Source organism: Chenopodium quinoa, unplaced genomic scaffold (assembly GCF_001683475.1).
Source record: "Chenopodium quinoa cultivar QQ74 unplaced genomic scaffold, ASM168347v1, whole genome shotgun sequence".
NCBI classification, from domain to species: Eukaryota; Viridiplantae; Streptophyta; class Magnoliopsida; order Caryophyllales; family Amaranthaceae; genus Chenopodium; species Chenopodium quinoa.
This window is the reverse complement of record NW_018744239.1, coordinates 9657919-9676107: the sequence shown is the minus strand read 5'-3', so window position 1 is coordinate 9676107 and position 18189 is coordinate 9657919. Positions and strand designations below refer to the sequence as shown.

Below are 18189 nucleotides of genomic sequence, written 5' to 3'. Positions count from 1 at the left end.
GTTGCCAGTTTCGTGGGTGGGTTTTGGTTGGTGGTGGACTGGTGGTTTTCGTAGATTGGGGGGTTTTGTGGGTGGTAGGAGAGGACTTTTCATGGTTTATTTTGAGGTGGGTGGTGGCAGATTTCGTGGTGGGTTTTGGGGTGGGTGGTGGCCGATTTCGGGAGAGGTTGTTGCGATGGAGTGGAGGGGTGACGGAGAGGGGTGACTGCAGAAGGAGGGAAAAGGGTGGCTGGGCTAATGGTGGGGGAGTGATAGTTTTAATTTTATATATATTTTATAGATTACTATTTTTTTAAAGTTTACCTTGGTTTATAATAAGGTTAGATTTAACAGAAATTTAACAGAAAACATAATTTAGGTTACAGTTGAGAATTTTTGAAAGTATAGGGCTACCATTGAAAATCGAAATAAAAATTGGCTATACCATTGGAATTACGCAATAGTAGAAGGCTACCATTGAGAATTTCCCTTTAAATTTTAATGGATGGTCTATGATTTTAATTTTAATCCCACAACCTATAATCTCTTTCTTGCGCATATTCTAACTGAAAACCCCCTATTGCTCATATAGCCCAACCCTTATTGTGGTTCATCATTATTCCATAAATTGATCTCTGTCCATATCCTAACTTAAAATGCCCTATTGCTCCTATAGTCCAATCCTGATTGTGGTTCATCTTTATTTCTTTAACTGATCTCTACTATGTTGTACGCTACAGTATCTTACAACCCATTCTCTATTAGTCAACTACTACAGGACAGTGGCTACTAGATATCTCTACCGCTGCTTAGCTGTTCTACTTCGTTGAGAAGTTGGGTGGGGAGTGTATGGAAAATTGATGACCGGGTTGCCTATATCCCTTACATTAAAGTGTTGGAGATCCAGATCTAGTGAAACCCTATGGGTTGATCAGTTGATGTAGATTTTGGAGTCAGCACAATGGTCATATTCATTTTATTTTCCAATTTTTAAAAAAGTAAAATATGGCATTATGACTAATTTAAACTTTTATGACTTTTATTTATTGGTATGCCCAGTCTATTGTATTATTGTGCTTTACAAATTCAAACATATCTCTTATTGCAGGTTTTATGCAAATGGGAGGCACATTTTATCTGCTGGCCAGGACCGAGCTTTCAGGCTTTTTTCTGTAGTCCAGGTTGATTGCTTCTTAATTTTTATAAGCCTGTCATGTATTCTCTAGGGTTGTACTTGACTGCAGTTCCGTATTTTATTATAATGCCATCCTAAGGATGGTGCTATCATCTTCATTAAAGTAGATTAGCAATATTCTTTACAGCTGTTAGTTCATCAGTTGTCGCTGTGTACAACAAGCAGTTAGTCGTGGGTACTGAGTTCTTGGTAGGTTCAAAAGGACATGACAAAGCTTTACGCTGTTTTTTTTTCCAATTTATTATGCTTTAGACAGACAATAAGTGACAGAGGAGCACTCATAGGTGGAGTTGCTAATTATTAAAATTGTTTTTCTTGCAACTCAGAGTGGATGCTCTGGTTGGCATTTTGTGGGTAAAGTTGATGCTAGGTTTTTCTTTTGTTGTCTTAGGTCTTATGACAGTAGCTTTGAGGGTAAACATGCAGCAGATGTATTCATCTTGGCTTCAATTGAGTGGATTTTATCCATTCATAGACGTGAAATATAATAGTTGGTAGTGAGCCCATTAAAAACTTTCCTTGTAGAACTGAGTGATTGGGACTTCATCTCTGTTAGATCTCTTCTATTAAGTTGGTGATTTATGTTCCAAATTTATTAGATTTCAATTGGATGTATTAACTGAAATTGCAGCCCATCTATCATTGATTGATAAATTATTCCCAGTTTGATTCTGGTATTGTACATAAGATTGATATGAACAATCATAGATTTTCCAATGTCTGTTTAGTAAAGTCTGATCAAGACTGTTTTCTAGCATATTAAGTTGGGTAGTGCTTCTCTTTTATAAAGTATAACAATAATAATTTGTAGGAGCTTTTCTGGAAATATGTATGTTGGGGCCTAGTTTTGAACTCTCTGTTTTGTTTTTCTGTCTGTATATCCTTCTTCATAATCCCCATCTTGGTGACATTTTTTTTTTTTAATTTATATAACTTAATAGCTATATTTTTGAAATGTTGATTTGGTAATGTGAAGGAGTAATTGGGTGTTATGTAATTGACTGCATATTTATGTTTTGAAAAGTCTTTCTGAAAGAGTTAGTGGTTGTCACCATCTATATTATGGATTAACGTTTTGGCTATGATCAGGATCAACAAAGTAGGGAGCTTTCACAGCGTCATGTGGCTAAAAGAGCCAAGAAACTCAGGATAAAGGTATAAATGCTATTCATTTATTTTGGCTTGTTTCAATTCTTCAGAATTGTCTACATAATCTTGTCTTGACTCCTATATGCTTGTTTTTTCTTTTTAATTTCTTGTTTTTAATGTTGGCTGGGGAAGAAATATGGGAGAATGTTTTCTAAGATGAATATTTGAACATTAAAATAATCAACAATAACAGTGACTGTAGCAACCCATTGAAGATCTTGCCAAGGGCAATGTTTAGGGAGTTTAAGATGTATATAGCCTTTGATCATCAAAAATGGCTTTCTGGGAGAGACCCTCAAATACAATAAATATAAAAGTAGATTTTTGAAAGATAATTGGTAGCAATTGGGCATTTCATGATGATCTGTAACATTATTAAAACTCTAAAAGAAAACATGCTACCGCCATGTGTCACGTTCCTTCAATATGATTTGGCGCCACATGAACGTTATGTGTCACCTTATGTGTCATCACTTATTACCCTAAAGCTCTTCATATGTGTAACCTTCGTATTTAATTCTCCCATAGAATGTAACTCCTAAGTAATTGCACAATAATCTACAATTTAATTTGTAAGACATTAATCACACACTAATGGTTGTTGATTCCTTGGATGCTACTTTTTTAGATTTAATACCAATCAAGCAATTATACAAAGTAATATTTAAATAAGTTGTTATTTTATCATGTAAAGTGAAATGAATAAAAACTAGCACTCATTAATCTTAAATTTATTTTTATATTTTTTTATTCACCTATAATTCGGGGCATCGCCGAGGCCAATAAGTAGTTATAAATTTATAATATGATTTGATGCTATGGACATTTACATTTGCTAAACACTATGAGCCTGTTATCACAATCCCTTATTTTGATGGTTAGAATGTGTGGGCAGTAATTGTTTCTTTGTAGCTAGAGAACAAGCCTCGGATGGTTATTTTGAGGGTGCCTGGTTGGCACAAATGTGAGTAAATGAGCAGGGTATCAAATTGAACTTCTACAAGAATCTCAAGTTTGAATAGATTGAAATAAACAATTACTACAAATTTGTGTTAAAATAACACTAGGGACAGATCAAAAGATTAATTCCTTGCTGACTATAGTGCTAATGAATTTTCAAACTAGCTGGGAAGGCTTTTCATTGTCAATACTTAATACCCTTGCAAAGAGACTGATAGGTGTTTGCTATGTTATCTTGTTGCATACCTATCATACTTCAAGAAGATATGAATTTTGTCTTGTTCTAGGATCAACAAGAAAGAAGTGCTTAACATGCGTGAGTGCATGACTCTAAATACAATGCAAAATAGGGTGGATTTTAACACTTATTTAACATAACATGTAATCTCCTGCCCCTCTCTGCAGTTGTACATCTTGTAGAAATTAGCAGGTCATATCTGCAAGGGCTGCCCCTTTTACAAGTCTGCCCATCTAATTTTGATTGGTTGATGTGTGAATAATTTATTCCACTCCTTGTTGATATTACGTTTGTTTAAGTGAATACTACATTGGAAAAGTTTGTAATGGAAGAGTTTACCATGTTTGTCCAATGTTCATGTATGCATTTAAATTACCCAATCTAGTTCAGGTGCCGACGCAGGATATGGGTTAGACCCGGCATGAGGAAAACTAACTTGCAACAAATCAAGAGGAAGGTCTGAGAATCTGTCATTGGTTTTGAAAACCTTGAAATCTGAAATTTTGTGGGAGAGAGAGAGAGAGAGAGGGAGAGAGAGAGAGAGAGAGAGAGGGAGAGAGAGAGAGAGAGAGAGAGAGAAGAGAGAGAGAGAGAGAGAGAGAAAGAGAAGGAGGGAGGGAGAGAGAGAGAGAGAGAGAGAGAGAGAGAGAGAGAGAGAGAGAGATGTGCTTGTATTCATCTTGGAACACATTTCTTTTGATAAAAAAAATCCTCCTTTTTCTCTCTTTAATTGTTTGTGTGTTTTTTATGTTCTATAGTAGCTTTTGTGTAATGCAAGTTTTAAATACTCCAGTAAATTTGGAAGTCTACTAATCGTGTTCCGAATCCTCAATTCTAGAATGTCTGACCCTCGGATCCACACCCAAGTTCGACATCCAAAGTTCATTTCCTTCAAATTTAAAGATTTTATTTTTGCTTTAATTATTGATCTTGATTATCTGCTTGCATCTGATATATAATGTATATTGCGTTCACCTTGTCGCTTCATTTTTCTTTGTACTGTCTTGGTAGGAGGAGGATATAAAGCTGAAGCCTGTTGTTGCATTTGATTGTGGTAAGTTGCTCTCTCTCTCTCTCATACAAAATCAATACATGCATCTCTTTTCATGTCCAACTTACTATACAGATTAGTGAAGATGGGATTGATTCTATTTTCTGATATTTTTTCACTAATTGGCCCCTTATTACTTTCTGCCCTCATCGGGCTACAGGTTTCTGATGTTAGTAAAATATGATTAAAGGCTTAAAGCTAGTGTATGAATAATCTAAGTTGCAACTAATAAAATTCGAGGAACTATATAGATCTTGCTTTCTGTTATTTATTAATTAAAGTTGTTAATTTAGAAGCTTGCTGCTCTTCAAATCTCAAATGTGTTAATAAGATACATTGTTCCATGCCCCTTGTCTTTTAAATGATTAAGAAACTTGTTTGCTAATTTTGCTTGGTTTGAGTCGTAATAATTACTGGGTACAAGGAACTGGTTTGAGTCTATAAAATGCTGGGTACAAGGAATTGCCTGTGGATGAATCCTTTTTTGACAAATGACTAATACAGTATATATTAATTTGGCAAAATATGATTAATTTGTTCATTTTTAGACAATAACTTATTGGCGCAACTATTGTGTGATTGTCAATAATTTGTAACAGGTAGTTTTAAAATCATTACTTTACGTAACTGGTTACTTTTTTGTATTTGGATCAAAGAGTATGTTTGAGTATATGAGATTTGATATTTGTTAATTGTCATAGTGTTTTATATCTTTTGTCTATCTACTGGTGTATCTGAAGATTCTGAACTCCCCATGCCTTTATAATCGTGGTGTCCACACTGGCTTGTTTGTATTACTGCTATGTTCACATTGTTATTCATATTGCTAAAACCACTGTTCAGCTGAAATTAGGGAGCGTGATTGGTGCAATGTGGTTACTTGTCATGTGGACACATCTGAGGCATATGTGTGGAGACTGCAGAATTTTGTGCTTGGAGAGCACATACTGAATCCTTCTGAAGAAAATCGTACTCCAGTCAAGGTAATGAGATTGTGCTCCCCTCATCTCTCTCTCTCTCTCTCTCTCTCTCACACACACACACACACACACACACACAAGCACACACACACACACACACGCACGCACGCACACTCGCGCGCACACACACACACACAATCACAATCACATATTGAAAAGTGGATTGCATAACAAGAGGGTAAATAAATCCAGTGATGTTGAATCTTGGACCATATCACTATTGAGTTTATACTCTCTCTGTGTTTTTTTGTAAGATGCATCACTTGCTACTTTTTTGGGTTTTTGGGATTTTTAATTTTATTTTAACTTTTATTATTATTTTTTTATTCACTTATATATTTGGTAACTTTATACCATATTTTATTATTTCTCTGTCTTCCCTAAACCCCACTGAAAATATTTTATTATTTTTCTTTCTTTCAATGTCCTTAAATAAAAAAAAAAAAAAAATCTGCTCTCTCTCACATACTATCTCTTTTATGGTCCCTATTATACTTTCAATGAAATTAATTAATCATTCATTTGCCCACTTGCATAATATAATATTAGAGCAAATCAACTCTCCTAAAAATTTGTGTAAATGCAAGTGATGCACTTTTTATAGTAGTATTTATTTATTTATTAATTTAGTTTGTTTTAAAGCTTGCGACCCACTTTTGGGTGTCATTGACCTTCTTCAGTTTACATGGAAAGTTTGACAAAAGTTAATGAGTAAGTAATTGTTGTTTGGGGGGGTGGGGGGTGGGGGGGCTTGTTTCAGTCATAATTGAAAAATTTGTGGATGTTGTTTCTTTCATTTGTTGTATTTCCAAGTGATGCTTGAAAGTCTTCTGTTGTTCCTGATGGAGACAAGGGTATTACAGAAAACTGAGAAGAGTTAATTTTAGCATATCATACACCTGTGTAGGCTTTGTTAGGGGTGAAAGTTCGGTTTTCGGTTTGGTTTATGGCCCAAACCGAAACCAAACCACTCTAATTCGGTTTCGAGATTTTAGAAACCAAACCACAGCACTTTACTTTAGAAACCGAACCAAACCAAACCATATAAATTTCGGTTTCAAAACAAAAAACAGAACCAAACCGAATTTTTTTTGGGCCTTGTTTATTTGGGCTTTAATCTGCCATTTTTGTGGGCTTAAACAGCAAAGAGCAACTGTAACAAGCTGTAGCATAATAGATTAATAGCAACAAGAACATTAACATAAATAGAGCAAGGCAGTAGGCCCATTAGCATGTCAACATCAAAACATTCACAACAATACAACATTAAAAGTTTTGAAACTTGGTAAGTTCTAATTCAAAGTTCTAAGAATTCAACACTTCATCCAAAAAAAAAAAAAAAGTGTTCAACATTACAACTTTAAAGTTCAAACAGCAGTAGCATAACAGATTAACAGCAGGGAGCAGCAGTAGCAGAAGCAGGTCGTACAGAGGCAAGTCAGCAGGCAGCAGCAGCAGCATAGAGGAAGGCAGTAGCAATTAGCAACAGCAAATCAGCAATGAGCAAAGAGCCACATCAGTCTATTATTTGCACTTCATCAATACCAGCTTCACCAATTGCCATATTCTTCAAGTCTATCATAATTCATAACAAAAATAACCAAGTTAATATATACATACATAAATGAAATTATGAAAATATGTAAATTTTGATTAGATGTTCTTATATATTACCTTCTTCAAGAAGCTCAACTTCCTCTAAACATTCTTCAGTACTTGGAAATGGTGAAGCACGTAACCAATTTTGAGCACAAACAAGACCTTCTACAACTCGGGGAGTTAATGAGCTCCTAAACTGATCTAGAACTCTGCCACTAGTGCTGAATGCACTCTCAGAAGCTACTGTCGAAATAGGGACAGCTAGAACATCATGGGCAATTCTCCCCACAGTAGGAAACCTCGAACAATTGAACTTCCACCAGCTCAAAATATCAAATTCATCTATATCATCCGCCGTATCCTCCAAATATTTGTCCAACTCTATTTTTGCATCTCCATCTTTCTCTCACTTGTGTTTCTTATACTTACTCTTTAAGACTTCAATCTTCTTATGTTTGGGAGACTGGAGTTTTGTCATCCTTACTTGAAGACACTTCCTCCCTATTCACATCATTAGATGAAGAAACACGATACTCCTCATACAAAGCATTCAAAGTTACCTTCACATTATCAACCAACTTTGATGCAACAATAGGATCATAAATTTCAGTTATCATCCACTGAACATAATCAAGCTTATAACGAGGATCAAGGACAACGACAATAAAAATCAAGAGGTTTATTTTTTCTGGATCACCCCAATACTTTTCATATTTTTCTTTCATTCTACAAGCCATAAGACACATATCCGGATCATCACTTGAAACCAAATCTTTCAAAAGTACAACACTCACCAATTCATGAAAAAACAAATTCGATGTGACATATAAAGAGCCAGAGACATGCAAGGTCATATCATAAAAGGCTTGTAGAAATTCAGAAAATCTTCTCACATTATTCCAATCATGAGAATCAGGGCTACCCTTACCATCCCTCTCATTCAAATCAACTACATAGTGGGGGTCTTCCTCAGAATACCTCTCAAAAGCATCCTCAAGTTCAATAGCAGCATTCAACATCAATTAGGTGGAGTTCCACCTAGTAGGCACATCAAGGCACAATCCCTTTTTTGTGTTGATTTTTTCATCTAAGACACATTTTTTAAACCTTTGTAACCTAGCAGGAGATTGTTTGATAAACCTAACAGCATGCCTAACACGTTGAACCGACTCATTAACAGTTTTCAAACCATCAGAAACAACCAAATTGACAATGTGTGCAACACAACGCATGTGAATGAAACGACCCTTAAGAACCCCAGTTTTCCATCCATTTATTTTTCTTCTCATATACCCAATTGCAGTATCATTTGAGTTTTCCATCCATTTATTTTCCTTCTCATATACCCAATTGCAGTATCATTTGAGCTAGCATTGTCAACAGTTATGCACATGACATTTTCAAGCCCCCAATCAAGCAAACACTTTTCAATTTCTTTGCCAATATCATCACCCTTATGACTAGAAATAGGACAAAAATTCAGAATTTTTTTGTGTAATTTCCAATCATTATCAATAAAGTGGACAGTCAAGCACATGTAATTGATTTGTTGTATAGAGGTCCATGTATAAATGGTTAAAGAAACTCTTGAATTACACCTCCTTAACACATTTTTCAACTTTCGTATTTCGGTTAAATATGTTTGAAAACAATCTTTGGGTACTGTAATTCGAGAAGAAACATTAAATCTAGGTTCCATTACACCACAAAAGTGTCTAAAACCTATACCTTCTACAAACTTAAATGGAAGTTCATCAACAATCACCATAAATGACAAAGCTTTTCTAATACTACCAGCATCAAATTTGTGGTATGTCAACCCACTAGTACCACCACTTGGTACTTTAGCACTTTTGAATGAAAGCAAACTTTGTTTTGAATCTTTAGGGGTGTTAAAGGGATACTTACGACATCGCGAAATATGAGCCCATAACACACTTGTGCCGTTTTTCTTTGCCCCACACTTGTAGCTCATCCCACAATACTTGCAAGTTGTGTGCCTTCCAGAAGCCAACTCTTCTTTAATAAAGTGCTCCCAAACTTCAGAGCGCTCTTTCATCCTCTTCCTTTTTGCTCCCTGTTCTTTATTCTGATTTTATGAGACTTGGTCAGTCTCATGTTTGGATTGAGGCTGGTCAAGAACACCAACCACATTGGTTGCCATTGGCCTAGGACATAAAAAAAAACCAAATTAATAGAGCAGAATGCATAATGCATTAGAAAATCAGTCTCATGCAGAATGCATATACATTAGAAAATCAGAACAACCTATATACAACTTAAACCCATAAACTAAATCAATCCATTATACTTGACACCAACACAGCAGCATGCAAAGAAGCAGAACAATATCAATACATTAAACCCAGAGACTAAATCACAACAACACAGCAGCAGAACAACAAATTGTTCTGATTTTCTGACCAAGACACTTATCCACACCAACACAGCAGTCAGCAGCAGAACAACAACATCACAATTCACAACATATCAAAGTAAAACAACAGATCGAGTGTATATTCTTCTTCAATAATATGATTAGGCAAAAAAAACATAAGTTAAAACGAAAGGAAAGAAGCACAATCAACAATCGAGTGTATATTCACCCAAAGATACTAGAGAATTCAAGGGAAGGAACAGATCTGAATGTTTAACTAAATTGTACATGTAATTTCTAATTTTATCATGATTCAAACTCATCTTTAATAATCATTTTCGTAATTAACACTACTCATAATTAAAACCTTAAACCTTAAGAAATTAACTTTCGTTTTTTCAGATTTGAACCAAATAAATGCATAATCGCAAATATTAAAAATTACCTTTGGAGTTTGGACGGTGGACGACTGGACGGTGGATGCTGGACGGTGAACGGTGGTCGACTGGACGGCGGTGGTCAACGAGCAAGAGGAGAGTGAGAGTGTGAGACTGAGTAGGGGTGAGAAGTTGAGAACGAGTCTGAGAAAGTGAGAAGTGCCTGAGAGGCTGAGAGGAAAACGCAAAAATAGATTAGGGTTTTTTTTTTTTGGCTTTATATACTTAGGGTAAATTTGGCCCAAAATTTCGGTTTTCGGTTTTTAATTTTCTCGAACCGAAAACCGATTTTTTTTTTTTTTTTTAAAAACCAAATCGAACCACTTTAGGAAAAAAAACCGAACCATATTTCTTATTCGGTTCGGTTTTCGGTTCGGTTTGGTTTTAACCCGAATTTGTTTCACCCCTAGGCTTTGTGAATGGATTTTGCTATGAAAATGCTGGTGTTATGGTATTTTATGAGCTGTGCTGAATTACTGTTAGTGTTCTTGGATAAACTATGTACGCTTTCTTCATTTTTCTTAAAATATTTCTAATTTTCAACTAGCACTTTGTCTTCCATCCTTTGCATCTCGCTTGTTCTTTGGAAGTATCCGGTGACATTTTAAAAATAATCTTCAGGCTTGCACTATCAGTGCATGTGGAAACTTTGCTGTTCTTGGGACAGCAGGTGGTTGGATTGAGCGATTTAATCTCCAATCTGGGCTGAGCCGAGGTAGTTACTTGGATAAGTCTGAAAGAAGGAGCTGTGGCCATTATGGAGAAGTTGTTGGAGTAGCCTGTGATTCAACAAATACATTGATGATAAGTGCAGGATATCATGGTGATATAAAGGTATATATACTTCTTCAATTGTAGTTTTTTTATATAACTTCCAATAGGCACCAGATTATGCCGAAAAAGTACCTTTACCTGAAACTGATAAGGTTGGTCCTATTTGATAAATTTTGGTCATTCCTTGTTTGTAAAATTTTCCTTTTTAAAAAACTGAAGAACTTTTCATAGTGGTTGGCTATGCATGATATTAGCAACCATATTTCTTTGGTAGAGTTTTTCTAAGAACTCATATTTCTATGCCTGATTTATTCCTTATATTGTGCACTGGTTTTGTTATCTTAACTGTTTCTAAGCTTCCAATACTAGGCGTTCACCCATGTTCTGGCCTTGTAATTAAAGTTAACATCATCTTCTTATCTATCTAAGTTAAAAAAAATTAAATAAAATAAAAAAAAATCGTATTGAATTCAGAATCTGGATACAATTGTTATAGAGGGGTCAGGGAGACTGAATGATTCAATTGCAAAAAAATGGCCGTGATAGGCAATGGTCTAGAAGTGAAATTTGATGCCTTTAGAAGTGATATGATCATCATGTTTATGAATGGCTAGCCTTTAAACCCCATGTGATGTATGGGGCTTAATCTATGGAGAATAAGAATATAAATCTATGTTCGGCTTAAGGTATCCTTTTTCCTGGCTGTACTGGTTACATGACGTATGGATCTATTAAAACGATATATGGCCAAAATTTATTGATTATAATTTAATCCCGGATATGACCAAAGTTATGCTCTCTTCAATCCTATTTCTTCTTATTTAGAATCGGGAAGTAAATAAGGAAATAGAATCTTTATGAGAGAGATAAATATATAATATCAATCAATTAAAGCCTTAATCCCATAAGTGGGGTCGGCTACATGAACCAAATTTGATTATTCCGTGTGGTCATCCATAAAAATCTTTCTCCTCTATCCCTTACGATCCAATGCTTCATCCTCATGCAAATCCATATACTTCATATCCTTCCTAACTCCTTCCAACCAAGTCATTTTCAGTCTCCCTTCTCCCGTTTAACCCTTCCACTGTCCCACTCTTCCACTCTTCGAACCGGTGTACCCTCGGGTCTCCGTCTTACATGCCCGAACCAATGCAGGCGATTTTCCCTTATTTTGTCTGCAATGCCTGCCACACCTACTTTCTTGCAAATAACCTCATTTTTAGTCCTATCTCTTAGAGTGTTCCCGCACATCCACCTTAACATGCGCATTTCCGTAACCTCCATCTTTTTAATGTGCTCCTTCTACAGGATTGCCATAAGACAAATATATAATAGTGATTCTAAATTTTACATTAAATAATCTCACTTTTCAAAACAAAAAAAAAAATTAAGAAAGAAAAAAGACAAGGTAATTAATGTGGCAATTGGGAAAAAGAATGATGATTAATTTCGAGAGATAGGTGGCGTATGTTTTGATTGATGTGGAACAATAGTGAACGAACTAATAAGAACAAGAAAACAGTGAAGAAGATAAACAAAGAACACCAAGATTTATGTGGTTCGGTCAACTAGACCTACTCCTTTAGCGGGGGATTTGAGAGCTTTTTTTTACTATAATGGAGAAAACAAGAGGAACATACAAGGAATCCTAATAATTAAATGGCTTAAAGATGTAAAGGTGTTAACAATATGATCATTCAATGGTATAATTTGTGTTAAAAATATGATCATTCAATGGTATAATGTTAGGCATCCTTGAAACAGAGCTATTTGCCTCAAAGGTTCCCCTCGATCATATTTGTCATACTTCACATCATTTTTCATATTTGTGTTGGCTATTGATATGCGGAAAGATTTTCTTCATAAATGATACGTATGCTATTTTCTTGCTTCCTACTGTGATGATTTGGGTTCTGCTTAAATTTTCTTAAAGGATTGTGTTGCAGGTATGGAATTTCAGGGGACGTGAGCTGAACTCCAGATGGGAAGTGGGATGTCCCGTGGTGAAGATAGTGTATCATAGACCCAACGGTAAGTGTACATTTGTTTCTTTTAGATAATTATACTAACTGTTATTTTTGTCTTTCATTCCTCTACGTGTATTCCATTGAATTTGATTGCAGCATTCCAATTCTTTCAGGGTTGTTAGCTACTGTTGCTGATGATCTAGTGATCCGTATATATGATGTTGTGGCTCTAAGGATGGTCCGGAAATTTGAAGGCCATAATGACCGTGTTACTGATTTGTGCTTTAGTGAGGATGGGAAATGGCTTTTATCGTCTAGCATGGATGGAACACTTAGAATTTGGGATGTTATTCTAGCTAGACAAATAGACGCAGTTCGGGTTGATGTGGCTATCACGGCACTGTCTTTGTCACCCAATATGGATGTTCTAGCAACTACTCATGTTGATCAAAATGGAGTCTACCTGTGGTAAGAGGAGATGGCTTCCTTTTATATATCCACGTATGAAACTAACTGTGAAGAATTATGGCCTTGCTATACTGTTTACTGGTTTACTTGGCCTGTTTGATCAGCTTGTGATATTGACTTAGAAATAACTTTTAAAGATCTTCAGTAAAATATAGCTATCGGCTTAGCTGTTAATAGTAATACAATCTCCGATATTAAGGCTTGATTAGTAAATTATAGAGTGTGATTACTAGGTGGAAAAAAGAGCGGGGATGATTACTAATCCACCATATCACCACCCCCATCCACCCCACCACCCTCTAGTTGCCCACTTGTACCCCACCCTAACCACCGAAACAACTTGAAACCCCAATTACACCCACCACACCTCCACCGAGATCCCAAAACCCACTTCTTACTCAATCGAAACCCCAGTAGAAATCCCAAAACCCACCATCCCACCCACCGCACACCAACCAGAAATAATGAGATCATTGTCTTGCATCTTGAATTCGAACATTTTCAGTCAAAAATTAGCCCTAATTTTTTCCCCACTTTGATATTTTAGATGTAAAACTCAGAGTTTAATTTGATTGAAATTAAACACTAAAAAATTCTATGAGAATTGTCGAAAATAGCTGGAGTGTGAATTTCTGGCGACAAAAGACCTCCGTTAGCTGATTACTGCGTCCATGTGCGTTGACAGTGCGGAGGTAGTATGACCAATGTGCTGCTCCAGTGTGCGCTACCATTTTTTTCTCAACCAATTGAAAAGCCATTTACAAATCATTTATTTTGGTTGTTTGACAAAGTTAAAAGCTAAAAGCCAAATTCAGTCTAAAAGCTTCTTAAAAACTGTTAGTAAATGAGACTTTTACTGTTCAGCAGTCAGTGAAGCAATCAGTGAATTAACTTGAATGTGCTTGAGTTATTAGGAGTAGTTGAAATGCCAAAAGTTGTGACTCTTCATTGCATCACAATAATGTAGAAGGCATCCCTCACCCCTATATAAAGTACTCTTGTACATATCAAAATAATATAAGAAATCTTCCTACTTTCTTTCTACATACACTGTCCAGCTTTGCTCTAACAAAAGCATTTGCGAAAAAAGGTCTATGGGAATGCAAGGTCTACTAAGAACATTGTGGAAAGCAGGGGATGTTATTGTACAGTTTGCATTAACAATTGCAGGTCATGGCCAATCATTTGTTTTGGTGACATTTTTCTATGTGTGTTACAGGGTGAATCAGGCAATGTTCACAGGTTCATCTAGTATTGATTCTTATGCTAGTGGGAATGACATTCGACACGTCAATTTGCCATCTGTTAGTGCAGCTGAGGGAAATAAAGTGACTGATTTTGAGAAAAGAGATACAGACTATTTACATGTTAAAGAGACTGGCATAATACAATTCGATCAGAAAATTCCTGATTTGATTACACTTTCGCTCTTGCCTAAGACCCAGTGGCAAAGCCTGATCAATCTGGACATTATAAAGGTTCGTTTTCTCCCTTCTGATTAACACTACTAATAAATAATTCTGGAAATACTTAAAAGAGATGTTGATTTGTCATGATGCTTATTATATGATTACTTAGTATCTTGTGCTAATGTAAATCATTTGCGATTTCCAGGTTCGAAATAAGCCCATTGAACCTCCTAAGAAGCCTGAAAAAGCACCATTCTTTTTACCTTCAGTTCCATCTCTTTCAGGAGACATAATGTTTAAGCCTAGTGAGGAGACAAATGAAGAGTTAAAGGATGGAGATGCTGAGAAAAATTCTGATTATATGACTAATATACTAGCATCGCCATTTTTGCAAGTGCTTCAGTCTGCAGTAGAATCCAAAAATTGTAAGTTTATACTTTTAATTGGCCTATTGCAGTACAAAGGTTGCTTTTATACCTCCGAGGAAGAGAGGAAACAAAGTACACCCTTAAAATATTTTATCGTCTATAACTGCTCTTTCCAAATACAAAGAAATTGTACAGTACTGTTTTCACCCAAGATTTAGCAGTTAACGCCTTCATATGATGCATGGATCCAGCTTCAAATAAAAGTGAAGTTTTTAATGCATTGATGGCCACTTCCAGGCATTTTGTTTCTTTTTTTGGTCTAAGTTGATTGTCGTGCCTGTATACAACAACCCCTCTCTTAGGCTAAAAAGCTGAGATGGGAAGTAAAAAAGATAGTTACCCAGAAAATAAAAATATACGAAGTAAAAAAGGGGATCTTGTGCAATTTTATTCCTGGTCTAACAAGGAAACTAAAAATTCATTCGAGCCGTCTAGCTATTTTGCTAAATGTCTTTCATGACATGCAGAGTATATCTAGATATCTAGTTACATATCTATGTGAGTGTGCTTGGGTAGAATCAAATTATTAATATCCTTGGAAGACTTTGACGTCTAATCAGGATATTCTTGCAGTTTCAGCATTCACCGATTATATTAAAGGTCTGTCTCCATCTTCTTTGGACATGGAGCTTCGGATGATTCAAATTATAGATGATGATGATGAGTCCTCAGGGCTCAGTAAAAGACCAGAAATGCTCTCACTTGACATGCTTTTGGATTACTTCATTTACGAAATATCTTGCAGAAACAACTTTGAGTTTGTGCAGGCAGTTGTGAGATTGTTTCTAAAGGTTTGTTCCTGTCTTGGCTAATTTTATTTATCCTTGCATCCTATGTGTTATACTGTTATTTATGAGGACCGTATATGTGAATCCTTAGCAACTAGCACTTCTAATGTCTCAGCAATATATTGACGACGTAGTGTGTAGTAATGGCCATGATCACTTCAGCTGTTGTCCTCAGCTGTTTATGTTGATTTAACTTAATTTTGCTGAAAGTTGTTTAAATAGGCTGAGAACAGAGCCAAAGTATTCCCCCCCACCCCCACACTCACACACATGTTTCAGCAATATATTGACGTAATTTGGAGCAAATAGCCATGATCATCTTGTTGTCCGCAGATAATTAATGTAGAACTTAACTTATTTTTGATGACAATAAACCTATTTTTGCTGATGGATATAGCCAAAGCATCCCCAACACCCCCAACCCCACAATTTTTTATTTTAATCATTTTTACGAAAAAAAGAGAGAAAAGTATATATTTATGGCAACATCGTTTGATGTTCTAGTTTGTTTTGAAGGAAGAACCTAAATTTTTTGATTTACAGGGAAATCCAATAGAAAACCTTAAAATAGTAGCAACACTTCAATATGTTTGTTTCAGTTTTCTTGTCATCTATAGTGATGGGAGATAAAAGGCTTGTTGATGTAGATTTGGTTTGAAAGTTTTCATGAAATTTTATTTGCAGATTCATGGGGAAACAGTGAGATGTCAGTCACAACTACAGGAGAAAGCACAAAAGCTGTTAGAAACTCAGTGTGCAGTGTGGCAGCGAGTAGATAAATTGTTTCAGAATGCTCGATGTATGGTTGCATTCCTTGGCAATTCACAGTTTTGAGGTTACTAGAATCAGGTCATTTTTCAGTCTACAATTTTGAGGCTAACAGAATTAGAGTATTTAGTTCTTCTGTGGTTTAAGGCTTGTATTTAGGTGGAAGTCAACTGCCATAATATGTCCATAGAAGGGTGGCAATTTCATAGCAATCTCATTGTCTCGGAAACTCTTCTTGTATTATGTAAGATATGACTGAGAAATCTGCTTTGTAGTGGCAACTAGATGTATGTAAAAGCTAATTTGCTTTAGCAATTTTGAATATGCAAATTTTGTGCTATTGTAATACTCTTAACGTTTTTAAATACTTGCTCCACTTTTCATTTCTGGCCGTTTTTAAATACTTACTCCATTTCTTTATTTGGAAAACTTTTACAATATTTAATTCACTTCTCTCAACTAGTGGACTTAACATATTTTATTAATTTCATATTCTCTTTCCAATTATCTCAACTACTTTTGCTTTATACAATTTTTATTCTTTCACCTACCCCAATACCTCCATATTTCATTACTTTCTCCAATTTTTTCTAAAACTTCGCACATGTAGAAATGAAACAAGTATTTAAAAACGGAAGGAGTATGTTAGAAGCTCTTTAGTTAATTCGATTTTAGTTGAAGTGCCTTCTACCTCCTTACCCCCAACCCCCCCCCCCTCTTCCAGCAACAACAAAGTCTTAATCTTAAAATGATTTAAATATATATTGTCATAAACAACTGTACAAAAAAAAAAAGAAAAAAAAAAGCATATCAAGATAAAAAGAATGAATAAAAATTTGGGAGAAAAGGAGAAAAAGGTGTGTAAAGTTAGAAATAGAAAACAGTACGAATATAAATTTTAAGAGTTAGAAACAAAACACTAAGGGTAGGATCATACAACTATATATAATTTTAAGCTGCTCGTCGGTGACCCAAGACAAGTGGTGCTGCTCAAGCCACCGGCGTTAGAGCAGGAGATTGTCTATAACTTCATTCTCGGTCTTCACATCTTCTTCACGCTTCAAAAATTGCAATGACCAATTCTTCATAACTGGAAACCATTTCCTCAACATTAAGTGAAGATAGCATTCTTAGTTTCTCTTAAACTCCATCTAAAAGCTCAATGGAACAAAATTCAAATTGGGAAGGAGGTTCAAAATGCAAACTCTCTTGGGCAACATCCATCTCTACTCTCTTTTCCTCGCTCATATGCTCTCTAACATCCTCACATACTTTTTGAGCTTTCAAAACAATCATCATCATCATCATCTTCCATATCTACAAAAGTTTTAGAAACTTCTTTTATACTCAATATTGATGACAATTGACTTTTCATCTCCTCATTTTTCTTACAAGTTTCTTCATTTTTCGCTTCCATCTTTTTCATCATTTCCATTTGGCTTCTCATAATCTCCAAACATCTTATCTCATATGACTCCAAATTAGAATTCATTTCCAATTCTTTCATTCCAATTTGATTATAAAGAGACTCAAAGCTAGGCTCCAAAGATTGAAAAGATGAAGAACATTGAGGATCATCATGGGAAGAGGAATCATATGCAAGCATGTGGGGATTAACA

The 18189-nt window shown here is 35.5% G+C and overlaps 1 protein-coding gene across 1 annotated transcript in view; it reads left to right on the top strand.

Annotated features, from left to right (window-relative positions):
* Positions 1-16937, top strand: part of LOC110694474 (U3 small nucleolar RNA-associated protein 21 homolog) — a 31871-nt gene extending 14934 nt beyond the window's left edge. The window contains exons 8-18 of the mRNA XM_021871650.1: positions 1088-1160; positions 2264-2329; positions 4533-4575; positions 5416-5555; positions 10587-10799; positions 12689-12773; positions 12883-13177; positions 14397-14655; positions 14792-15011; positions 15588-15805; positions 16487-16937. Of these exons, the coding sequence (XP_021727342.1) occupies positions 1088-1160; positions 2264-2329; positions 4533-4575; positions 5416-5555; positions 10587-10799; positions 12689-12773; positions 12883-13177; positions 14397-14655; positions 14792-15011; positions 15588-15805; positions 16487-16636 (1762 nt within the window). The 3' untranslated portion in view covers positions 16637-16937. The remainder of the gene's footprint in view (positions 1-1087; positions 1161-2263; positions 2330-4532; positions 4576-5415; positions 5556-10586; positions 10800-12688; positions 12774-12882; positions 13178-14396; positions 14656-14791; positions 15012-15587; positions 15806-16486) is intronic.
* The last annotated feature ends 1252 nt before the right edge of the window (positions 16938-18189 follow it).